The sequence below is a fragment of the Bos indicus x Bos taurus genome, chromosome 26 (assembly GCF_003369695.1).
Source record: "Bos indicus x Bos taurus breed Angus x Brahman F1 hybrid chromosome 26, Bos_hybrid_MaternalHap_v2.0, whole genome shotgun sequence".
Taxonomy (NCBI): Eukaryota; Metazoa; Chordata; class Mammalia; order Artiodactyla; family Bovidae; genus Bos; species Bos indicus x Bos taurus.
In genome coordinates, this window is record NC_040101.1 from 11452405 (window position 1) to 11478893 (window position 26489).

Here is a 26489-nt window from a genome sequence, read left to right on the forward strand (position 1 = left end):
TCTTCAAGCAAAATGAGGCTTAAAGGAGAAATCACATGCAGTCCCTTTGGTGGACAGCGAGCCCTCAACAGACCACTGCTGGCTGTTTTTATTTTTTTTCCCTGAAGCTGTACAGCAAGGTGACAGAGCTGGAGCATCGAGATTTAGGTCTCAGCGCCCTTACCAGCTCTGTGGCAGTTCCTTAATCTGTGTTCCAGATCCTTCATCCATGATTAGAAATGTCAACACACCCGCCTCATCAGGTGCATATAACGGTTAAATATATATGTGATTGTCTTTATTAGTGTCTGGCACATGGTAAGTGCTGAATACATGGCAGGTATTGGAGGGGCCCAGGCGGAAACGTGGCAGTAGTGTACCAGTAGTGGTTCACACGTGGGTCACAGGGCCACTGACTGGCCTCCTTGCCTCCACACTCCACTCACTCAGCAACATCCAGCCTGGCTTTAGCAGGAACACTCACAGTATCCCTGCTGGCATCTAGGGTGATGGCAGAATGGAGGAAGCCTGTGGGTACTCCTTCTCTCTGCTTTGCCCACAGCCCTTGCCATGCCATACTAAGTCACTTCAGTCGTGTCTGACTCTTTGTGACCGTATGGACTGTAGCCCACCAGGCTCCTCTGTCCGTAGGGTTATCTAGGCAAGAATACTGGAGTGGGTTGCCAGGCCCTCCTCCAGGGGATCTTCATGACCCAGGGATTGAACCCACATCTCATGCATTGGCAGGTGGGTTCCTTACCACCAGCATCACCTGAGAAGCCCTCCCATGGGACCCTTGAGGAAGAGCAAAGCCCACAAGTCTCAGAGTACTAAATTCAGCCTCAAAGCTGCACACCATATTTTGATGTTTCCTAAACACTGATTCCTCAAACCAATTTATTTCTTGGTAAATTAAACTTTACATACCAGCCCTGATGGGCATTACTTGTTACTAATTTTCTCCTCGGTGATTGAGCTTCTCAGGCAGGACCGAGCATTTCTTGGGTGCTCTCTGGAGAGTGGTCCATGAAAAGCATCCTGTTGGAATCCTGAGTCATCAAACCTCAATGCTAAACCTGATCTAGAGACAGAGAACCGGTTCCTTAAGAGAACAAGGGAAACCTTGGTTCCTAGTCTATGCCCACTACCCATGCATCCACAAATGCATTGCATTAGCACTAACCTCACACCTCTAGGGGGGCTTCTCTGGTGGCTCAGCCATAAAGAATCCGCCTCCCAATGTTAGGAGATGCAGGTTTGACCCCTGGGTCGGGAAGAACCCCCTGGAGAAGGAAATGGCAACCCACTCCAGTATTCTTGCCTGCGAAATCCCATGGACAGAGAAGCCTGGAGGGCTACAGTCCATGGGGTCACAAAAGTCAGACACGACTTTGGGCACCAGGAAGTGGGGTTCTAGTTTCATGCAGAGCAAATCTGATCAGAGAACAGGAATATCTACAGGTGATGCTCCCTAGAGGCACAAGTCTGCAAAGAAATAAAGTATCCCCCAGCAAAAGATTATTCCCTTATCCTCAGAAATAAGGGAGATACACCAAGAAGAACCAAATAGTGTCATCTAAGTTGGACCCAACAGCAGAGAAATGGATTCGGCCTGTCCAGAGGGACTTTCTAAACCTACGGGGATGAAGCCCTCCTACTGAGACCATCACCTTCATGACTAGAGGTGGGTTCAAGCCACTGAAGCACCAGCGAAAGGAAGAATAAAACTCCCCTCACCCCGAAAGCCAGCCTCTGTCATCTCGCCAGAAGCTCATCTCAGAAAACAAAGGGTCATCTGTATCTCGCGCTCCACACCAGTCCTTCCGGAAGTCCGTATCTGCCTGATGATAACAGCATCTGAGCATCCAAGATTCCCACCCAGGGAGTCGAGCACAGATAGCCAAGCTGGTCTTTGCAGGTAAAAGAGCCACAAGTTGAACACACTGTTAATATTTCTAATTTGATACAAAACCAGGGAATCATCCAAAAATGCCATCAGCACCCAAGATTTTTGGTGATAACAGATCCCCTCTGGGTGATAGAAGATCCCCCATTAAGTAATTAATACAAAGGGGAAGCTGGAGAAAAAAATATGAACTGCCTGATTTTTACATAACATCTTTAGAGGAAGCAAGAAGCACATAAAATGGTAATTATCAAATTTCCAAATCCACTGCATGGACCATTCATTACGTATTTATAAAATTTGCATAAATGTTTGGTGGGGGGGAGATATTTGAAGGAGTGTTTGAAAATAATACAAATATTTACATATCATTGGATCCTTTTTTTTTAATTTGATGATTGCCAGTGGCAAACAAAACTAGCAACCAAAGAGCCTACCTCACTTTATTTCAACATAACTCACACGAACATTCACCCAACAAATGGTAAATTTTGCTGTGCACTGAACACTATTTTATCATTTCTATCACACAATACTTTAATGGGGCTCAGCCTAATTGCCAATTGAAAGCTGTCCCCATCTGGCCGCAAGGCAAGTACTAGTTTGAATGTATATTCCAAAGGTAGAAAAATAGATGAAGAGAAGGGAAAAGTGTTTTCTGTTTTTTTCTAAAGTGCCTCAGGAACCACCCGAGTTCTTCTTCTGGCTGAATAACACTAGTGTTTAGTCAGAAGCTAGGAGAGGGGGTTTTCTGCATCTGGGGGAAGCTCACGGATTTTTTCTAGCAATGTGAATAAACACGCTGGATGAATTTAGTCCCTGGTAAAGAAAAACATGCCAGAAAGGGCATTTCTTTGCACGTGTATACCCTGGGTGAACAAAACCGAAGTCGTCTCATGGCCTCCCACCTGCCACCAAGGACTCCGGATTCGGGGCAGAAATCCAGAGAGAGGCCTCCTGTTTGGAATGGCTTAATGGGCTTTTTAAAAAAAATGCAAATCCAGAAAGTTCATGCAACTTAAATATTTAAAATGTGTCTGAAAACAGCCCTGGGCAGAGGAGGAGAGAGAACCTGAACCCCTAATGGAGGGACAAGTGTAGACACGGCGCCTAGGTGACAGGAGATGACAGAAGGCTAGAAATGGGTCTGAGCGGATGTTCTGGGCTTGAATCTGAAGGGCAGAGACGCGACAGATCGCTGCTGCTTGGGCGCGGGGGAAGCTGGAGGCGGCGGCGGGCCCCCGGGGGTACAGTGGGGCTCAGACGTCTCTGAAAAAACCCATTGCCAGATCCCCCTCCTCTTGCCAAGCACCCGCCGCTCAGGGCCCCCGGGGCATCTCGCTGCTGCCCTAAGTGGGCATGGACTCCGCACAGAGCTCTCGACATATGGAGCCCACATCCCGGGCTGCCGGCCCTCCGACTTCTTAGCCGCCGCAGCAACAGTTTTCCAGCCGGAGAAGCACCGCAAATGCCTCCGGGGAAAACGCTCAACAGGACCCCCCGGGCGCCAAAGCCAGGGGCGCGAAGGGAGACCCAGCCCGGCCCTGGGCACCGCGCGGATCCAGGAAGGATGCAGCCAGGAGCAGAGACTGCAAACGTCGGGCTCCGAAGATCACACACAGGGAGAAACTTCCCCAGGGCGCCAACGAGGGTGCGCGTTTGCGTCCCCGTGAGCATCCAGAATCCCCGGCAGGTGGTGCAGGGCCGGGGAAAGGCGCCGGCCAGGGGACCTGGCGCGTTGAGGTGACGGGAGCCGGCTCAGTCTCGCGCGCGGGGGTCCCTTCGTGCGCAGAGTGCCAGGAAGGGGACAGAAGGGTCTTTCTAGGTCCCCTAGGACGCATCCCTGGGCGGGGAAGGGACCCTCCAATCCAGGCACCGGCGGGGCGCAAACAAACTTGGGGTGCCCAGACGTCTGCTCGGTCCGTGGGTCCCCGAGTCCTCGCGCCCAGACCCGCGGCGCGCCACTACTTACACGAAGACCCCGAAAAGCAGGGCTCGGACCCCGATCTCAATGGCCAGTTCTCGCATGGTGTGGCCGGAGCGGCTCCCGCGGCGGCGGCTGGTGCTCTCGGCGGCTCCCGCAGCCTGGCCGGTGCCGGCTCGCCAGACCCGGGGCGGCGAGGGAGGCGCGCTCCAGGCCGCGGGCGGGGGCGGGAGGCGGGCGCCGGGAGGGGCGGGCGGGCGGCGGGGAGGACTCAACACAAATCTCCCGCCCAAGGCTCTGGGGTTCGGGGACGCAGCGCCGACCGCCCCCGACGCTCCCAGCCCCGCGGCCCCTGCGCCGAGCGGGAGGGAGCCTGGGGGACTCCCGGGTCCCCCGCGCCCGGCACCGCCTCCGCTTCCTGGGCCCGCCGCGCCTTGCGCTCGCGCCCGGGCGAGGGGAAGCCCGGGGAAGCCCGGACGCCGCCGCCTCCCCTGCGCGCTCCCCGGCTCCCCCGCCAGTGGGCGGCCCCTGGGCTCGGCGCCCGGGCAGCGCGCTCGCTGGGTCTCTGCCTGCGGCCCCTCTGCTTCTCCTCGCTCGTCCTCGACTCTCGCTGCTCCCGGGGCTCTGGCTCCTTGGCACACGCACTCACGTGGGCAGGTAGTAGCGGAGCGCTTTGAGGATTCTCTCGGGCTCCAGACAGCCCTGGCACCCACTGTTCGTGGCGGGCAGAGCTCCTTCCTATCTATTCTCTGCCCTTCCTACATTTTTCTAACCTGGAATTTTTTTTTTTTTTTTTTCCCCTAAGAAGTTACCCGAGATTACTCTCAAGCTTTGCTTTGCCCCCTGGAAGACCCGGCCAGATTCCAGGGTCCTGGCACAGACTGAGGGCAAAGGGGAACCTGGCTCTTCGCCAACCACCAGCGCCACGCCAAAGGAAACCGCCCTCACCCCCACCCCGCGCAGCCCCCAAGCAGCTCCGGACTGTGCTGTGAAACGTAAAAGAGAGAGAGAGACTGGCCCCTACCCCAGCAGGTGGGCAGGGTCCCTCTTTGCTGACACAGCATCGTCATCAGCACCTGAGGCAGCAAGGGCTGCTGGGAGGACCAGAAGCCTCACCCGAAGGGTTCAGAGTCAAAGGCCAGATCCTCACCGGTGACCCGAGGGTCAGGACGTCAAACCAGAGCCCAACCAGGGATTAGGTTTGCTTTCCCATCACCTGTCAGGATTATATGTTTGTCAGAATTTGAACTTCCTATTTTTATTAATTTAAAACAAATGGACATTCAAGATGCAAAACTCATATAACCATAACCATCAGGTTGTCTCTGGGGAGCCCAGATCTCTCCTGGGTTTAGAGATCTGGGGAGATGGTAGTTACTGGGAATGAGAAGCCAGAGTGCGGCCTTGGACAAGAGGGAGGGTAGGAAGAAGGAAGACCTTAGAAGGAGAGCTTAGACATCAGCAGAGGGCAAACTGACTCTACTTCAGAAGGGACCCATGACAGATCCAAGATTCCGGAGCCAAGACATCTCAAGGACTAGGGAGAGAAAGGCAGACAGAGGAGGAACAGTCCTGGCTGTGTGGAAGGGACGCCATCCTGGAAGCCCCAGAGGCAGGCCCTGCATCTGGTTAGCCTGTCACTGTATACATGATGCCTGGCACACTGTGCTTGGTAAGTATTCGGTGAATGAATGAATGATTGATTATGTATATCACGCACGTGGAGTGTCAGGTGTGGGTAGAGTAATGAGGACTTGGAGGAAGGAGGTGTGGGTCTGTTTCCTCTGTTCCCTGGGCCTTGCAACTACCCTGAGCACACTGGACTGAGCTGGGGTGTGGGAGAGTCCATAGTCAACCCAGTGAACACTAGGAACCCAGATCCAAAAGGATCTGGTCAGGAGGCCAGATTCTAGATTACTAACAAGAGCCAATGATATTAATACATCACTTACCTATGAGCATCAATTGAGCACAGTTATGTGTTGGGTGCGAGGACTCATAATCTAAATCCGCCCTCAAGCAGACAGACAGACAAGGAACCGTGAAGAAACATTAAGGAACTTAGCAAAGCAGTACCAATCAGTCCCCTTCTGAAAACTGGATCACTCTGAGATCAGAGGTTGGAATCCTCCCTTTGGTCTGGGGTGGCCAGAGCACAAAGCCTTGTTGAGGAGAGTTGGTTCTTAAAAGGCCAAGGAAATTCCAAGTGAGGGCAAGAACATAAATAGGTGAAGGGAGAAGAGGTGGAAGGGGTCTGGAGGGCAAAGTGGATCGACCTCTCTGGCAGTCGGAAGGGTGGACCAAGGTTAAGTTCATGCTCAAGACCTAATTGTGTTGGTGCTGCCCACCAGGGACTGTTACCAAGATTGTAGATTTAGAATCTTTGTGCCACATGTTCCTGATCATTGCTTGCTTGTATTAGAGATGCCTAGAGAAGGAGTTTGAAAGAGTATGTGACTACACTGCTATTATCATTAAAAAGGGACTTTGAAACACACAGCTCTAAAGAGCTGCCCAGGTAACCCCCTCTTTTGATGCCTTAAATTGATTCTATGCTCTCCCCTCAATGTGGTCATCCTGTTTGGATCAGAAATCCTGCTCCTGATAAAGAATTCACCCTTGAGGGAGCCTGTACCCTCTCCAAACAGCTCTGTCAAAATCTCTCCCCTATGGGGAATTACAACAACACAGCATCCTGTAACATATAATAACGGATTAGTCCTACTTCCCCTGTTCCCATTCTAGGCCTACCAGCTGCACAGAACTGATACCATTAGAACTTCTGTGGAGCAAGGAACAGATGGCTCAAGCCAAATTCATTTTAAAGAAGTAGAATTGTAAAGTTCAGAAGAAGATCAGGCTTCAGGCACAGCTGGATTCAGCATCCAAGCAGTGTCACCAGGACTTGACTCTTTCTACCTCTCCACTCCACTCTGCATTTGTATTGGCTTCAGTCTTGAGTTCCTGGTAGCTCCAAGGTGATTGCAAGAATTCCAGCTTTCCATGCCCTCAGGATCAAATCTGATGGGAAAGACCTCTATCTTGAAGCCAGCAGTCCCAACAAAAGTGTCATTGAAGGTCACTGGCCCTGCCCAGTCCTGAACCAGGCACCGTGGTCTGGGAATTATGATTGGATTGATTGTCTCAGGCCTGGGCCACGTGTTTCATCCCTAAGCTGGGAATGGAAACTTCACCCGCAGCTTCTGAACTGAGAATGGGAAAAGGTGGACCCACAAATGATGCTTTGGAGGAGGAAAAATGTTTCATGTAGAGCAAATGAACATGGATCCGGATACCCGCTTCCATGTCATAACCATGCAGATTAAAGAATGCTAGTGTGCTTCCCTGAGTTCTTGGCCAGCCCCTCCATCTTTAAGTAGTAGAAGAGTTACACATGGTAAGGCTGCCTTGCCTGTGCTCTGCCAGGCAGACTGGCAGAGCTGCCTTTACACAAAGTGGTGATGTCACCCAGGGGCTCCTCCTCAGCTGCAGGGGCTCCTCCTTCTCCACTCCTGCTGGTAACTCTGTCATCTGCTCTAATCATCTCCTTTCTCGTTCACCAAAGCCAGCTGTCAAGGGAAGACTCCAGCCTTCTTCATTACGTGGTGGCTCACATGGTAAAGAGTCTGCCTGCAATGCAGGAGATCCGGTTTCAATCACTGGGTTGGGAAGATACCCTGGAGAACAGAATGGCAACCCACTCCAGTATTTTTGCCTGGAGAATCCCATGGACAGAGGAGCCTGCCGGGCTAAAGTCCATGGGGCTGCAAAGAGTCGGCCACGACTGAGCAATTCACACTTTCACTTTCTTCATTACATATCCTGGATCAGGATATTTCATGGGCTCGCTCTCTCATACACACTGAAGCTCTGATTATTTAAGGCGGGTCCCTCTTGAAGGGCAGTTCCCAGAAATGGCCTGAAGATGGCATCCTCTGTGTCCCAAATCGCCCACAATGGGAGGCCCCTGCCATGTGTGCAGGAGGCCGGCGCCAGCAACTGTCCAGCTGTGCATGTGTGCTCAGTCACTCAGTCCAGCTCTTTGCAACCCCAGAGATTGTGCAGCCCACCAGGCTCCTCTGTCTATGGGATTTCCCAGGCAAAAATACTGGGGTGGGTTGCCATTTCCTCCTCCAGGGGATCCTTCCAACCCAGGGATCAAACCTGAGTCTCCTGTGTATCCTGCATTGGCAGGAGGATTTTTTTTTTAACCACTGGCAGTAACAGGGAAGCCCCATCTAGCTGTGAACATGTGCCAAGTAGTAGAGCCCCTCAAAGTGCCGTGATGCTACTGAAGCAATGAGTCGACAAGGGAGTGAAGTAAAGCAGGTTAGATAAAGCCGTCCGGCCAGGTGCCCAGCTTGACAGCTCCAGCTGGGTCTTCAGAAGCCCCCCATGGAACGTGATAAGTTCTCCCGTGAAGGAAGCATGGGTCAGAGGTTCTAGCAGTCTCAGAAACATTCTATCATAAGAAATGAAATAAACATGCCAATTCCTCCCCGAGATAAAGTGAGCACTGTAACTGTAAAGTGTGAGATTGACCTTTGAAAAATCACTGCAGGACGCAAACTCTCAAATGAGTGCAGCTTCCTTTGGTACCTCTGTGGTGGCACACCTTTACAAAGTGCTACTTGGGGGAAAATCTCTCATGTTTCATACTGAGCTTATGGGCATGCCAAGGAAATCACCCTTGTCCCTCCATAGTCATGCTCTGTTGTTGGATTATTTTTTAAATCCCCAAATGGTGTCTAATAGGGTGATCCCATATTGATCAGATTTGGGGCTATTTCTAAGAACCAACCACCACTTTCAGACAACACAAATCTGCAACAATTTCTTATCACTTCCAAAAGTTATACACTGTGTCTCAGTGACTCCTACCTAGCTGCTCTAAGAGTGTGTCCTGGAAACGGGTAGCCAGCATAGCGATACTTCCCTATAGAGACCCACACATCCAGGCTTTCCCTGTGGTTGCCTGGTGTGAACTGATGTGCAGAGATTGAAGAGGAATTTCAGAAGAGGTCATCAAGTTCAACTTGTTCCATAAATATCCTCCATAAGGGTCGCAATAAATATCCATCTGCTTGAACACCTCCGGGGATGAGGAACTCATTCACTGCTCATGTCATCCCTGGAGAGATCTATTGTCCTTGATGTCTGAGTAGAAAGAGACTTGCCTATAGCCTACATCCAGTTGTGCTTTGAGGGCCACACAGAATATATTTAATGCCTATTCTTCTACATTATGGCCCTTTAATTATTCCTCAACTGGAAACAGAGATAGAGAGATGGAGATGAGAATGGAGGCAGGGAGGCAGAGAGAGAGAGAGGAAGAGAGGGTAGGTCTTCTAAACAAGTTAAATATTCTCAGCTCGTTCACCTTCTGGTAGTAATATTTATTAGACCTCTGAGGATACAGAACTGCAGATCCAACACTGAAGTGCTTTAAGCCAAATTCCACATAATGAAAGGGAATTTTTCTACTTCCTGGAAGGAGATAAAGTACACTGAAAGTGACTTAACGTGTTCCTGTCTTCAGAGCAGCTGTTAGGCCATCAGAGGAGAAAACGTATGAATTGATGAAGACTTCAGGAGAAAATGTTACTTCAGTTCTTAGAAAGCTTTAAGTTAGAAACTTTTTTTTAAGCAGGATTTTGTCTCTTGTTTTCAAATTTATCATGTGAAAAGTCTGAGTATCACTACCTTTGCATATGTGCTAGATTCACTTCCATTTGTCTGATTCTTTGTGACCCTATGGAGCCCGCCAAGCTCCTCTGTTCATGGGATTCTCCAGGCAAGAATACTAGAGTGGGTTGCCATGCCCTCTTCCAGGGGATCTTCCCAACCTAGGGATGGAACCATCATCTCTTACGTCTCCTGCATTGGCAGGCGGATTTTTTTTTACCACTAGCGCCACCTGGGAAGCCCTACCTTTACTCTGCCCAAAAAGAAATCTTTATGCAGGAGCCAATAGGATTCTCACTAATATTCCTAATTAGAATCCTGGAACATTTGTGCAAGGGAAAGTGAAAAGTGAAAGTCGCTCATTCGTGTCCGACTCTTTGCAACCCCATGGACTATAGTCTATGGAATTCTCCAGGCCAGAATACTGGAGTGGGTAGCCTTTCTCTTCTCCAGGGGATCTTCCCAAGCCAGGGATCAAACCCAGGTCTCATGCATTCAGGCAGATTCTTTACCAGCTGAGCCACAAGGGAAGCCCACCAACTGCAAGGGAAGAAAATTCAAAATTAAGAAGCCTTTGTTCTTAGGGTGCAGCTATTTCTACTCCTTCACTTGTGGGTGGTCCAAACCCTTGCCAGGACTCCCACCCCCACCTCAGGGTGTCAGGGACACAGCCAGGAGCAGGACCCAAGTCCCTCATTCACAGTTCCATGCTCTTGAAAGACATTCAGCTACATCCTGGCTAAGATTGTGTGTCCTGGAAACGGGTAGCCAGCATAGCGATCCTTCCCTATAGAGACCCACACATCCAGGCTTTCCACTGTGGTTGCCTGGCTGACATCTGATTGTGATCGTGGTTTGTGTCTCCCTGATGGTTAATGATGTTGAGCATCTTTTCATGTGAGTTTTGGCCATTCTTTCATCTTTTCGTGTGAAGTATCTCTGTGTGTCTGTTGCCCATTTTTAAATTGGATTTTTGGTTTTTATTATTGATTTGAAGGAATTTTTAATATTTATCTCAACCCCAGTTTCTTCTTAGATGTACAAATATCTCCTACATCTGCCTTAACTTTTTCTTTACAGTTCTTTTGGAAGAGCACACACTTTTAATTTGATGAAATCCAGTTTATCAATTTCCTCTTTTACACTTGTTCCTTTTGTGTGTGAAGAAATCTTTGCCCGTTCCGTATCTGTGAATGTTTCCCTTTGTATTTTCCTCTAGAAGCTTTATAATAGCTTTTACGTGTAGATCTATGTTATGTCTCAAATTAATTTTTGCATGTGGTATAAAGTAGGGGCTGAGGGACTTCCCTGGTGGTCCAGTGGTTAGGAATCTGCCCTATAATGCAGGCAACGTGAGTTCAGCCCCTGGTCAAGGAACTAAGATCCCGCATGCCATAGAGCAGCAAGAGAAGCCTGCTCATTGCAACAAAGACCCAATGTAGCCAAATTACAAAAATAAAATAAAATAAAGTAGGGGCTCTCAGCCAAATAAAAAACAAAGTAGGGGCTGAGATTCTTTTATGTGAAAGGATATTTGGTTACTCCAGCATTGCTTGTAAATAATACAGTCTTCTTCAGCTGAATTGCCCTGATGCCTTTGTTAAAAGCTGGCCATTGTATGGGTCTCCTCAATTCTTTTCATTCTCTCCACCCATCTGTTTGGGGTCCAGATCTATGCTAGCCAATATCAAGGGACTTGTACCAATGTTCATTACAGCTTTATGCATGATAACTGAATATTAGAAACAACCCAAATATTTATTAACATAAACACAGATAATGGATAAATGGTGGCATATTAATACAATGAAAACTGTGTGTGTGTGTGTCGTCGCTTCAGTTCAGTCCAGTTCAGTTGCTCAGTAGTGTCCGACTCTTTGCGACCCCATGAATCGCAGCACGCCAGGCCTCCCTGTTTATCGCCAACTCCCAGAGTTCACGCAGACTCACGTCCATCAAGTCAGTGATGCCATCCAGCCATCTCATCCTCTGTCATCCCCTTCTCCTCCTGCCCCCCAGTCCCTCCCAGAAACAGGGTCTTTTCCAATGAGTCAACTCTTCCCATCAGGTGGCCAAAGTATGGAGTTTCAGCTTCAGCATCATTCCTTCCAAAAAACACCCAGGACTGATCTCCTTTAGAATGGACTGGTTGGATCTCCTTACTGTCCAAGGGACTCTCAAGAGTTCTCCAACACCACAGTTCAAAAGCATCAATTCTTCGGTGCTCAGCTTTCTTCACAGTCCAACTCTCACATCCATACATGACCACTGGAAAAACCATAGCCTTGACTAGACAGACCTTTGTTGGCAAAGTAATGTCTCTGTAGTCATGTCCAACTCTTTGTGACCCTGTGGGCTGTAGCCCCCAGGCTCCTCTGTCTGTGGAATTCTCCAGGCAAGAATACTGGAGTGGGTTACCATTCCCTCCTCCAGCGGATCTTCCCAACCCAGGGATCAAACCCACATCTCTTATGTCTCCTGCATTGGCAGGCAGGTTCTTTACCTCTAGCATCACCTGGAAAGCCCACAATGAAATACCATTCAGTGACAAGAAGGAATGAGCTACTGATACCTGCAAACACAAGAATAAACCTGAAAAGCATATTTTGAGCAAAAGAGACCAGACATAAAAGAGAGCATATCATAGGATTCTATTTATATGAGCTTCTAGAACAGGCAAACTGGGCTGTGGAAATAGAGAGTGAAAGGGTAGTTACCTCTGGGCAGAGTTGAGAAGGTGACCCAGCGGAACTTCCTGAGGTGTTAGAAATATTCTATGCTTAGTTGAGGTGCTGGTTACATGGGTACATGCGGGCTTGATCCCTGGGTGGGGAAGATCCCCTGGAGTAGGGCATGGCAACCCACTCCAGTATTCTTGCCTGAGGAATCCCATGGACAGAGAAGCCTGGTGGGCTACAGTCCATAGGGTCGCAAAGAGTTGGACACTAATGAAATGACTTAGCATGCATGTCCCTATCCAGTTGTATATTTTATATCTGTGTATTTAATTGTGTACAGGTTATATCTTAACTTCTTTTAAAAGAGGAAGAACACAGGGGAAGAATTAGGTCACAGGATGTGGAGGAAATTCTCAGTGGGATACCTCCAAGCAAACAATGCCAACTCCTCAGTTCGTTCAAGTATTGTGAGTGCCACGGGGTCAGACACACTCAGCAAAACCACCGTGCTTTCAGAGACTCAAGCAGAAAGATCTCTTCTGGAGAATCTGGAAGCTTCCCAAAGGCTCCTTGTGAGGAGGCACTCAGGTAACAGTGAAGATTGTTTCCCTGGCCACTGACCTGACCAGTGAACTCAATACTCCAGCCCGTTCTTCCAGGTCAACTCTTCATTTGTTTGCAAAATTTTAGCTTTCATTAGCCAGAAATCTTCTTCCTGGGGTCTTCTCATGCCAGTCACCTCTGAACCTTCACTCAGCTCCCCACCTGCATTCTTGCCCATCAGGAAAGCAGGCTGTCCGGTTGGTCCTTTCTCTTCAACACCACCTCTTCGCTTATGTGTGTATGCTACAGCAGGCATGCTCAGTCATGTCCGACCGTGACCCCTGGACTGTAGCCCCCCAGGCTCCTCTGTCCATGGGGATTCTCCAGGCAAGAACACTGGCGTGGGTTGCCATTTCCTCCTCCAGGGGATCTTCCTGACCCAGGGATGGAACCCACATCTCCTGACTCCTGTGTCTTCTGCACTGCAGGTGTACTTGTTATCATTTGAGCCATTTGAGGAGTGCTGCAAAAATATCTACCGGCGAGAAGAAAAATGTTCTCCTTAATGAATAGATTCTTCCAGGTCCTAACTGCTGGGAATGAAGTCGGCCGCAGGGCTGGGCTGGGGAGCACATGCCTTTACTGGATAACTGAGTTAGGTCTGGCCTCTTCCCCCCAAAACAGTGACCCTGGCTAAAGGCTATTATTTCACCATTACAACTTCATTTGTGTAGCCAGGAAATCTTTCCTCTTCAAAGATCTCCTTTTAAAGTAGACATTCTCCCAAGCAATTAATAATGATGTCTTCTTTTTCACAAGTCAACTAGCTGGTTACACCGCCATTCCCATGCATCATCTCCTTGATCCTTACCACAAGATCATGTGGAAGAAGAGGTATTATTATTATTAATATTATGATCTCCACCTCTTTTTTGGAAGAGAGAGCCCACAGTTATGTGTTCACCCAGACCACCTAAATGGTCCAGAGCAGAGCAGAACTAAGCAGGTGAATCTTCCAGTAACAGGCTCCATGTCCTTTCCAGGGTGCCAAGGCCCCCAGTCCTCAGAATCCAAGTGAGGATTGATGGGCTGCTGGGAGAGCAGAAAGAGAACACAGGACCAGTGCCTGGGGAAGGCAGGAAGACTGCATGTGGCAGGATGCTGGGGAGTGAGCAGAGGGGTGATAGGAAGGAAGGGGTGACCAGGTCCGCCTTCTCTGGCTCCGTTGTTTGGCATATCCACCCCCATGCGTGCAAGCTCAGCTGCTCAATTGTATCTGACTCTTTGCAATGCCACTGACTGTAGTCCACCAGGCTCCTCTGTCCACGGGATTTTCTAGGCAAGAATACTGCAATGGTTTGCCATTTCCTCCCCCAGGGGATCTTCCTGACCCAGGGATCAGACTCGTGTCTCCTGCATCTTCTGTACTGGCAGGCAGATTCTTTACCACTGAACCACCTAGAAGGCCCATATCCATCCCCAGAGAACCTTAAATACCCCAGGAATTCAGAACATGCATGTAGATGAAACTACTTCACTTAGTCTTCCAGGCCAATAAATTGAATAAATTTTGATTCATCTAGTAGCAATTGATAGAAAACCTAATTCAAATTGACCTGGACAATGATCAGAGGGGAAATCTGGGTTCAGGAACAGCTTGATCCAGATTCAAAACAGTGTCATGAAGACTCCGTATCTTTTACACATCACTCAATATAACTTCTCTGTGGTCTTCATACTCAGCTCTATTCTCTCCTTGTTAGGCAGCTCCATCTTACAGCCTCTTAGGTTCAAGTTCAGCAGAGAAAAAAAAGTGTGTGTGTGTTTGTGTGTGTGTGCATTTGTGTGTGTGTGTTTATTTGTTTTCCAATAGCTCTTGCAAAAGTCCTGAGATTTGCTCTGATTAGACCAGTTTGGGTCATGGGTCTAATGACCATGGACCCATGATGGCGGGGAACTATGCTAATTGGGATAACTCTGGGTCATAAACCCATCCCTTTAACCCAAGAGGATCAAGAGTAGAAAAGGGACAGAACCTTGAGCTAAAGTTGGTTACTGTTACCAAAGAAAGGTGAATGGATATGGAAAAAGCACATTTCAAATTCTCACCACACAACACGATGCCCACCACATAGGTCTCACTAGAAGGTAATCACCAATAGAATTAAGTTGTTTCCATGTTCAGTCCCATGGCTCCTAGAAAATTACCTGGCATAGAGTACAATAGGTACTCGGTAAATAGTGACATTTATCATACAAATAAGTAAATGAGTGAAACACTAGCTTTCAGAGGAGCTGCTAATACGGTATCACATGGTTTGCTTTGCTTATTGCTTTCTTGGCCCAAACTAAACTTTCAGGAAAAAACTGGATGCACAGCCACCTCCAGTAGCTATGCCTGTTCATGTGACATCCATCCATCTGAAAGTCCATTTGCCACTTGAGCTTAAATCAGACAACACATGTCATCTTCTAACATGGTACAAGCGACACTGATGTATTGACTTGTATTAAAACTGCATCTTGGAGCCTAAAGAAATCTTTCCACCCTTTGTTCTTCCTCAAAGAGATTAAGGAGGATCTACTATAAGGAGACAATGTGTTTATAGCAGCAATGGACAGACATACACACATATTGGCACAACAGCCCCACACAGCACTGCCAGGGAAACAGCACAGACTTCCGAATTTCCTAAAGCTATTGCCCTGTAGATGTAGTCTTTGCAGTCAAGGAACTGGGATTAAAGGTTGTGTTATCTGAATTGCGACCCACCGACTTCTCCAAATGTTACTCCTGAGTAGAGTTCTCTGGGGCTGCCCTGGTGGCTCAGTAGTAAAGAATCCGCCTGCCAATGCAGGAGGTGCAGGTTCAATCCCTGGCTAGAGAAAATCCCATGGAGAAGGAAAATGGTAACCCACTCCAGTATTCTTGCCTGGGAAACCCCATGGATAGAGGAGCCTGGCAGGCTGCAGCCCATGGGGTCACACAGAGTCGGACACAACCTAGTGACTAAAGAACAATGCAGTTCCCTAATCATGATGTGTGTATAACACTGGGACTTCAAGAATAACATGAAAAACCCACACTGTTTGCAAAGTCTGATATTCATTTTATTTTTCTGAGAAGAGTGTCCATAATTTTTATCTGTTTCTCAGAAAGCATCGTAGGAAAAAAAAAGTCAAGAACATCCGCTTTAGTGAGTATCAGACCAAATCACCTATGAGTCCAGTAAGGTTTGATCAGCAGCAACCGCAGCCTTGTGCCCCAGAGGCATTAAACAGCTTTTTTTTTTTTATGATTCCAACTGAATAACAAAGATTCCCTTCTGTGGTCAGACTTGGAATCAGGTCCATCTGAGCATCTAACCTAAGTCAACCAAAACACCCAAGCTATATTTGAATAGGTTGAGGGCCCCTGATCATGAAGAAAGAGGAGTGAAGTGGCCTGGGGTGGAGTTGTGGGTCCACCCAGAAAGTGATGGAAGTGTTAGTTGCTCAGTCTCCAACTCTTTGTGACTCCATGAACTGTAGATCACCAGGCTCATCTGTCCATGGGATTTCCCAGATAAGAATACTAGAGTGTGTTGCCATTTCCTTCCCCAGGGGATCTTCCCACCTCATGGATGGAACCCAGATCTCCTGCATTGCAGGCAGATCCTTAACCCTCTGAGTCACCAGGGAAGCCCAAGGTTGGTCTACCCAGGTGTCCCTAAAGGCTGACATTTCAAAGCCATCTATAACGAAGTTTCTCTTCCCAAAAGGAATGACCCACCTTCTCAGAACAGCTGTCCTCGGGGCTTTGTCCTGTATCATCCACACTTTCTTCCCTAACCTTCTCCATTAAGACCTTCAGATCAGATCAGATCAGTTGCTCAGTCGTGTCTGACTCTTTGCGACCCCATGAATCGCAGCACGCCAGGCCTCCCTGTCCATCACCAACTCCCAGAGTTCACCCAGACTCACGTCCATCGAGTCAGCGATGCCATCCAGCCATCTCATCCCCTGTTGTCCCCTTCTCCTCCTGCCCCCAATCCCTCCCAGAATCAGAGTCTTTTCCAATGAGTCAACTCTTCGCATGAGGTGGCCAAAGTACTGGAGTTTCAGCTTTAGCATCATTCCTTCCAAAGAAATCCCAGGGCTGGTCTCCTTCAGAATGGACTGGTTGCATCTCCTTGCAGTCCAAGGGACTCTCAAGAGTCTTCTCCAACACCACAGTTCAAAAGCATCAATTCTTCGGCGCTCAGCCTTCTTCACAGTCCAACTCTCACATCCATACGTGACCACAGGAAAAATCATAGCCTTGACTAGATGAACCTTTGTTGGCAAAATAATGTCTCTGCTTTTGAATATGCTATCTAGGTTGGTCATAACTTTCCTTCCAAGGAGTAAGCGTCTTTTAATTTCATGGCTGCAGTCACCATCTGCATTAATTTTGGAGCCCAGAAAAATAAAATCTGACACTGTTTCCACTGTTTCCCCATCTATTTCCCATGAAGTGATGGGACCGGATGCCATGATCTTTGTTTTCTGAATGTTGAGCTTTAAGCCAACTTTTTCACTCTCCACTTTCACTTTCATCAAGAGGCTTTTGAGTTCCTCTTCACTTTCTGCCATAAGGGTGGTGTCATCTGCATATCTGAGGTTATTGATATTTCTCCCGGCAATCATTGATTCCAGCTTGTGTTTCTTCCAGTCCAGCGTTTCTCATGATGTACTCTGCATATAAGTTAAATAAACAGGGTGACAATATACAGCTTTGATGAACTCCTTTTCCTATTTGGAACCAGTCTGTTGTTCCATGTCCAGTTCTAACTGCTGCTTCCTGACCTGCATACAAATTTCTCAAGAGGCAGATCAGGTGGTCTGGTATTCCTGTCTCTTTCAGAATGCAAAGAAATAGAGGAAAACAACAGAATGGGAAAGACTAGGGATCTCTTCAAGAAAATCAGAGATACCAAAGAACATTTCATGCAAAGATGGGCGCGATAAGGACAGAAATGGTATGGACCTAACAGAAGCAGAAGATATTAAGAAGAAATGGCAAGAATACACAGAAGAACTGTACAAAAAAGATCTTCACGATCCAGATAATCACGATGGTGTGATCACTGACCTAGAGCCAGACATCCTGCAATGTGAAGTCAAGTGGGCCTTAGAAAGCATCACTACGAACAAAGCTAGTGGAGATGATGGAATTCCAGTTGAGCTATTTCAAATCTTGAAAGATGATGCTGTGAAAGTGCTGCACTCAATATGCCAGCACATTTGGAAAACTCAGCAGTGGCCACAGGACTGGAAAAGGTCCGTTTTCATTCCAACCCCAAAGAAAGGCAATGCCAAAGAATGCTCAAACTACCGCACAATTGCACTCATCTCACACGCTAGTAAAGTAATGCTCAAAATTCTCCAAGCCAGGCTTCAGCAATATGTGAACTGTGAAATTCCTGATGTTCAAGCTGGTTTTAGAAAAGGCAGAGGAACCAGAGATCAAATTGCCAACACCCACTGGATCATGGAAAAAGCAAGAGAGTTCCAGAAAAGCATCTATTTCTGCTTTATTGACTATGCCAAATCCTTTGACTGTGTGGATCACAATAAACTGTGGAAAATTAAGACCTCAGAGGCATTTAAACAAGAGTCCCAAGACTGGGTCAGCACAAGGATGACCAGTCCAGACAAACCAAAGAACTGGCATTTGATGACCAGTTACCATGACCACTTTCAGGAAATCTCTTGACTCGGAAATAGTGGAGGTCCATCATTTTTCTTGTTGTTGTTCAGTCGCCCCGTTGGGTCCAACTCTTTGCAATCCAATGGACTGCAGCACGCCATGTTCCTTTTCTGTCCAGCATCAATTTTTCCTGGACAACTAATGAATAGTCCCTCATTTTCTTCTGGGAACAACTGTGGTGTAAAAACCTAAAGCTAAGATCCAGTAGTATGCGTTGTGTGGACATCTGGTGAGACTAGGAGGGCCTCAGATGGCCTAGGTTCTCATTTCCCTCCCTGGTCTGCTCTTGTGCAAGGCCCCCTAGGCAATAACCTCCTTGTCACACAGGAACCAGGCACAGTTTCTGCTTCTCCCAAGGACCAGGTTTCTGGCCTGCAAAATTATTCAAACAGGCCTATCACATCTTTCCATGGAAACCAGGGTTCACCCCTCTTGCCCATGCGATTCCTGAGTGCAACCCTCACATGGCCATGCATGCCATGCTGTGTCCTCCTTCCTGGGACTGGGACTGCATGTGACTAATCACTGTCTCACCTGTCCAGTGTCGTAGGTCATGTATCCTGTGTTGGCCATCCTTATAACCCCAGGTCAGGAAACTCTCCCTGGCCAAAGAGGGAAACAGGAGGTGATTAAGACAATCCCCACACTCATACCCTGTGCCCCAAGGCTGACCTCACCCTAGCTTCAAAGATGTGACTTTGACTCAGACCTGGCCAATCAGAGAACACTTTCTTCCAGCCACAGTGATTGGTCAAGGCTGGACACGTGACCTGGTTAGAAGCAATGAGATTCAATGCAACCTCTCCTCCTGTTGCTGAGCAAGGTGCTTTTCTTCTTCTTTCATTGTAGACTTTGGGGGAGATGGGATGGGAGCTGGTACCTTTTCACCACAAAGATACTGAGAATTAAGCTACCATGGAAGAGAGAAGGGATAAGGTTTAGAAACCTCAGGCCCCATTGACATTGTAAGGGGGCCTGGGAGAAGTTATGCCTAAAGCTACCAATACTTAGAGTTTCAAGTTCTCTAAGCCACAGCATTCTTGGTTTTGGTAAAGACAATTTGCTTGGGATTTTTTTTTTTTTGTCATGGAGATATTTGCCAAATATCTACCATGTTCCATGCGCTGGTAAGGGATATGTGTGGGACACAGGGGTATAGAGGCCACAGAGGTTTATTGAGCGAGATCAACATCCACAAAACAATAAGCTAATGAGTAAGGACTGCATTCGATGGCACTGACGTGGGCAGGGCTCGTTGAGAGTGACTATTCTGTCCATCAGTTGTAGAATAAAATTCCGTTCCAGAATGACTCCCTCTCTCACAGGCTCTAGTGATCCACGTGCATGACCAGGAACTCTCAGCAGCAGACAGGAGGAGAAAGTGATGTCACCAGGACCAAGCTGGCCCCTTCCCACTTTACCTGAAGCTCATCTCCTTATTCAAATCACAGGTCTGTTTTATAACTTTCCAGGACACAAGATGTTCTGACACCTGAATAATAAGTGATATTCACAAGATGTTTTCCCCTTCTCCGCACCAAGGGTGCCAATGAGCATGGTGCCACGCCTCCCCTCTTCCCAGCCTTTGTCCAGGTAGTAAGGTGATGGCCCTCCCTTTCGAGTGCATCATCAGTAGAGCTAGACAACCACAATGCCCTCAAGCTACACAGAGAGAAAGCAAAATAGGGATGCCAACAGCCCTGAAGAGTTTCTTCTGTTTTGTCCTGGTGAGTTGAAGCAGAAAGTTAATACTAGGCCAGAGGCTCAGTGGTCCTACCAGGCAGGAGAGCCAGACAACCCTGTAATCACTAAGAGCATCTCCAGAGCAGGGGCCCCTGGATAGGGGGATGGGCAGATGAGTGGTTCAGCCATTCACTAAGAGAAACACCCCACAGGGGATGGGCCTGCACTAGCAACAACCACGCTGAGGTATTTTTTATTGCAAACACAGTTCCAAAGATCTACTGGTAATAGATAAAAATTTAGAGAAGTTGGATCTCTGTGGGTGACAGGTGCTATACATGCTACCCATTGAATGACTTGTTGTAAAAGTAGGGAACATGACTGTACATGATTCTTTGCCAATTTTTACAGAGTCCTACCAACACTGTGAAGATAAAAAGATACCTTCTTCCAAGAGGAAGTGAAGTGAAGTGAAAATCACTCAGTCGTGTCCGAGTCTTTGAGACCCCATGGACTATATAGTCCATGGAATTCTCCAGGCCAGAATACTGGGGTGGGTAGCCTTTCTCTTTTCCAAGGGATCTTTCCAACCCAGGGATCGAACCCAGGTCTCCCTCATTGCAGGCAAAAGTCCTTTATTTTCAGGCCTGCCTCATCCATGCCATTAGGAACAGTTAACACATTTGGGGAATGAATGAGGCAGGGCTTGTTAAGCCCATCAGAGAACCCTTTGGAGTTGGAAGATAGATGTGAACCCCAGCTCTGCATCTCTTTCACTGTGTGATCTTGAGCAATGACTTAACCTCTCTGCACTTCTTTCTCTATAAAAAGGAGATGGTAATTATATCTGCCTCACAGAGCATTTGCGGTGCCCAGGGAGATGAAGCACGTGAGCACTGTGTACCACGCGTGGGACATGGCCAGTGCTGGGGAACCAAGCTGCAGGTACGTAGACTGGAAGAGGGAGGGGCCAGGAGTTTTGCAGGCTAAACACAGAATATGGTGGTTTTGAACCGGGCTCTGCTTCAAGACACTGTAATCAAATGGGTGCTGTTTTGAAATATATTTTAAGCACCTTAAAAACTGTAATAAAAAAAGAACACACACCTACTGGGGTGGCATACTAAATCTTAACATATCCAAGATTGCTAGAGTGTGAACTGGTGCAGCTGCATAAACTCATTTTTGTGCGAACTTTGGGAAAGAACACATCTTCCATCTCTGTGTTGGCCTGACTTTCATAGGAAGGTGGCACCAATTAGGCACCAACGCACTCTGGTGGGTTGTTTTAAAAAATCCAGCTTCTGCACATTTTTTCGCCTCTAATGCACAAATGAGGACACCATTGCCCGCCTGGGGCCTGCCCTTGTCACTTCAAAGCAGTTAGCAGTGCCACCACAGGTGAACGTAGGGGCATTCACGCCGCACACCCACAATGCAGCCGTCTTATCAAGGTAACCCTGTATGCTTGGCCGGGAGAGGTACTGCTTTTTTCAAAGGGTTCTGCTACTTCTTGCTCGATCTCCAGAATGGAAAATGGTTTCAATCTGGGGTGCTTCTCAGGTGAAACCTGAAACTGGCTCCCACACACAGAGGGCCGGGAGAGATGGAGGAAGAGGCAGACCTCTCCAGATGGGCTGTTATTGTTGTTTAGTCGCTAAGTTGTGTCTGACTCTTTGCGACCCCATGGACTGTAGCCCACCAGGCTCCTCTGTCCATGGGATGTCCCAGGCAAGAATACTAGAGTGGGTTGCCATTTCCTGCTCCAGGGGATCTTCCCAACCCAGGGATCAAGCTCACGTCTCCTGCTTAGCAGGCAAGTTCTTTACCACTCAGCCCCCAGGGAAGCCAGATGGGTGGGTGCCAGGTTTAATAAGCACATGAACTTACAAGGCTTGTCTTGGTGGTCAGTTCAGTTCAGTCACTCAGTCGTGTCCCACTCTTCGCAACCTCATGGACTGTAGCACACCAGGCTTCACTGTCCATTACCAACTCCAGGAGCTTGCTCAAACTCACATCCATTGAATTGGTGATGCCAGCCAACCATCTCATCCTCTGTCGTCCCCTTCTCCTTCCGCCTTCAATCTTTCCCGGCATCAGGGTCTTTTCCAATGAGTCAGTTCTTTGCATCAGGTAGACAAAGTATTGGAATTTCAGCTTCAGCATCAGTCCTTCCAATGAATATTCAGGACTTATTTCCTTTAGGATGGACTGGTTGGATCTCCTTGCAGTCCAAGGGACTCTCAAGAGTCTTCTCCACACCACACAAGATGAGTTTATCTCTACACCCACTCGCCAGAGTCTTAAAAGTTTGTCCAGAGGCCTTAACAGGGTTCAGTCACGTACACTGTCCAGATGGTCTCAGTGATGCATGACTTGCAAGCTGTGACCTTGAAAACAGCTCCCATTGTGAGAACAGTGGGCAGAAGATAGAGTCCAAAGACAGGGCAGGGGTGAGGAGCCCAATTCCAATCCAAGTCAACAAGAGTCACTTCCTCTCAATGACCCCTCCCCCATCAAGTGCTTGTTAGACCTTGTTGTGATTAAACCTTGTCAATGTGAAAATAATCACTACCCATTTCTCATGCTTTTGGGAGTTTAACTGAAGAATGCATAGTGTGATTGCAAGGTGAGATCTTAAAAGCCCATTGATAATGTTGTTGACTACCATGTGTAAAATAAATAGCAAGAAGCTGCTGTAGGGAGCTCAGCTCAGTGCTCTACGATGACCTAGAGGAGTGGGATGGGAAGAGTGGCAGGGAGGCTCACGAGGGAGGGGATGTATGTATACATGTGACTGATCATGATGCTGTACCACAGAAACTAACAAATTGTAAAGCAACTATATCCCAATTTTTAAGTTTCAAAAAATAAAATAAAATGCAAAACCTAGAAGACAAAAACAAAAACATTGTTAGATTTGTAATTCTGTGCCTGGGTGAATAGGGCTTCCCAGGTGGCTCAATGGTAAAGAAACTGCCTGCCACTGCAGGAGACATGGGTTCGATCTCTGGGTCAGGAAGATCCTTTGTGCCTTTCCTTCACAAAGAAGGAAATGGCAATCCATTCCAGTATTCTTGCCTGAGAAATCCCACAGACAGAGGAGCCTGGCAGGCTACAGTCCATGGGGTCACAAGAGAGTCAGATACAACTTAGCATCGAAACAACAAACCCCTGTGTGAAAACAGTCTTTTTCTCTACCATGCAAACCAAATAGACCAAAGTAAATGGGGTAACAACGCTTAGTCCTGGCTCCTCTAAAGTCTGGCCCTAAGACAAGGGTACAAGTCCTTGCAGCTTATTTAGGAACTGATCCCTCTGCCTGCCTCCAGCAAGAAGCCCTGCAGGAACGTGAGAAATTGAGACTGGGAAGGGATCAAGCAGGTGACCACTATGGTCCACAAAAACTCAGCTCCACCGAGGAACTCGAGCAGACAGCATCTCAGGGTCATCCCACCCTCACTCCCACCCCAGAGCCAGGGTTCTTATCCACCAATTGTTGTCAGTCTTGCGGAGCTGAGGAGCACTTCTGGGCATTTTCATCCTCCTCTGAGCTCTGGCCAAGCACATGACAATGACCAGAGAAAGCCCCCAGCCAAAAATTGCAGGTGTTTGCAGCTAGAAGCCAGGATCCCTCTTACTCAAGAGGTGGTGAATACTGAGGGGTGTAGGTGAGGTGTGAACAGTATCGGGTACCCCTTCCTCTTTCCACCAACTTTGATAACAGCTCAGGGTGCAGGGCACCTTGCCTATGACACCTTGTGTGATCCTCACACCCACCCCATGAAAAAGATACTATTCTGTGCCCATTTTAAATGTGAGTAAACTGAGCCTTGGAGAGATTAAAGAACTTGCTCATGATGCCATCAGTCAATACAATCAACTACAGCACTCGAACCTGGAGCTATCTGACTTCAAACTCTTTGCCCCTTATCATGCCACCAAGTTGCAGTCTCATTCATTCTCATGTATGATGTTAACTAGTTGGTTACTCTGATTTCTATTCCATAGCAGACTAGAAACAGAAAATGCCAGGTAGACACGTGGCCACTGCATGCCAGCACTCAGGGATAATGGATCAATCTCACTGTAGAACAGCTCAGCCCAGTGACGAACACCTACCGCAAATAATCATATAAATCTTAAATGATGTACAGTACCTCCCAAACAGAACCTAATGATGCTATGAGGTTTCTGAAAGACTTCCAATAAGAATCACAAACCAGGTCCAGGTTTGTGCTTCGGAAGAGTCTATCTCAATGATCTGATTATCTGTGCCCTGGCAGAGTTGGGTTCCCCATTGCAGAATTTCTAAGCCAATGTGATGAGTCCAGAAAAGAGAGAGGAAAAGGGCTGAAAGGCCAAGGGGATCATTTTGGGAGGAAGGCAGTGCAGCCTTGTGGATAGGTAGGGTTAGCAAGGTCACACTCCAGAGGAGGAGGGCTGTGAGGGCGCAGCAGCATCTCAGCTGACAGCTCATTTGTGGGAACAGGACTGGAACTGGTTTTCCGGAGAGGCTGCAAGACCAGATTAAATTAAGGGGGAGCTGCATGAAGAGAAAGCACCTCCTTTTATCTTCAAAGCCCTTTGCAAAAACTGAATCTGAAAACAGTCCGACCTCCTAGGAAGCACTGCATGGGACGGCTTCTGCTGGCCAGTTTTAAAGGAGGAGTGAGATGGAGGCAGCCCGACAGGGCCAGAACCAAGGAAGAGGCTAGAACCAAGGAAGACGCATCCTTTAAAGCAGCGCTCTGGTCTGACCACCCATCACTGCCCCCAAGAGGGCTACAATTTTGAAAACCTCCTTCACAGGGAATAGGCTGCAGACCATTCCCTTCAGTCACAGCCTAGGAAATAGACATCTGTCACACTACGACTCTCACCTAACTGTTTGATCCTTGTCCTTTAGGGAGGGGGCAGCTCCTACAAGCTGCTGCCTCTGTGGTTCTGGTCATGCTGCCTGGTGACTCTTAAATCCACATTATAACCTGTCAGACAATTAATAGCAGCACCTGCTTCTCAGGCTTCCCTGGTGGCTCAGATGGTAAGGAATCTGCTGGCAATGCAGAAGACCCAGGTTTGATCTCTGGGTCAGGAAGGTCCCTTAAAGAAGGGGATGGCTACCCACTCCAGTATTCTTGTCTGGAGAATCCCATGGACAGAGGAGCCTGGGGGTCTACAGCCTATGGGGTTGCAAAGATTCAGACATGACTGAGTGACTAACACACACACACACACACACACATACACACACACACACACATAAACCTGCCTCTCACCTGACATCAGAGGTTCTCTTCTGCTTTGCCCTGGTTTAACCAAATCTACAATACACACTGGAAACAACACAAATGCAACACACAGGCCGGGAGCAACATTTAACACAAAAGTTTGATGCTGACAATGTTCTCATCTTCCATCCCACCCTCATCATTATTTTCTGTGGTTTCAAGTCATCTGGTGGAATTTTTCAGTTGCATTCAGTTAAAAAGAACTCTGCCCAAAAGATTTATGAAGCATGTCCTTGTGGGAGAAAATGTGAGAACTTCTAAACTGATGGACTGCAAGAGTAAACTCAGCCTCCAGAGGAATTATGAAGAGCTTGGCCAGTGATTCCAGGGTTTCAGCCATTCACTCAGTGCATCTCAAGCTGAGTGTCACTCAAGCAGCAGGAGTCATGCCAGTTCTGGAGTATCAGACCAGACTTGGCAGGGAAAGCTGGGAAAGGGTCATTGCTTTTTATTATTAAAATCCCCTGCTGGAGGACTTGAGCACTGATGTTTATAGCAGCATTATTCACAATAGCCAAAAGATGGAAGCAACCCAAGTGTCCACAGATAGAGGAATGGATAAACAAAGTATGATTAAACATAAAATGCAATTTTATTCAGCCTTTGGAAGAAGGAAATGCTGACAGCTGCTACAACATGGATGAATCTTGAGGACATCATGCAAAGTGGAATAAGCCAACACGAGAAGATAAGCATTATATGATGCTACTTATAATAAGAGGGACCCGGAGGAGTCAAATTTATGGAAATGTTACCGAGTCCAAGCTCATTCTGCTTGCCACACTCTAGGCCAATGAATCCAAGAGGAGGTGTTGAGGCAAGGAATATGACTTTATTTGGAAAGCCAGCTGACTGAGAAGATGGCAGATTAGTGTCTCAAAATAACCATCTTGTCGAGGTTTGGATGCCAGCTTATTTTATGGATAAGAGATGGGGGGAGGTGAAGAAACAGTAAAAAGGACATTTAATCTTGCTAGTACCTCCTAGAATCTTCCCCTAGGGGGTTGTGTTAATTTCTTTGTTCCTGCAATCTACAGGTGGGCAGGAGAAGGCAATGGCACCCCACTCC

The 26489-nt window shown here is 47.8% G+C and overlaps 1 protein-coding gene across 1 annotated transcript in view; it reads right to left on the reverse strand.

Annotated features, from left to right (window-relative positions):
• The window catches only part of PLPP4 (phospholipid phosphatase 4), a 148187-nt gene extending 144177 nt beyond the window's left edge, over positions 1-4010 (reverse strand). Inside the window, exon 1 of the mRNA XM_027529170.1 lies at positions 3858-4010. Within this exon, the coding sequence (XP_027384971.1) occupies positions 3858-3913 (56 nt within the window). The 5' untranslated portion in view covers positions 3914-4010. The remainder of the gene's footprint in view (positions 1-3857) is intronic.
• Between the last annotated feature and the right edge of the window lie 22479 nt (positions 4011-26489).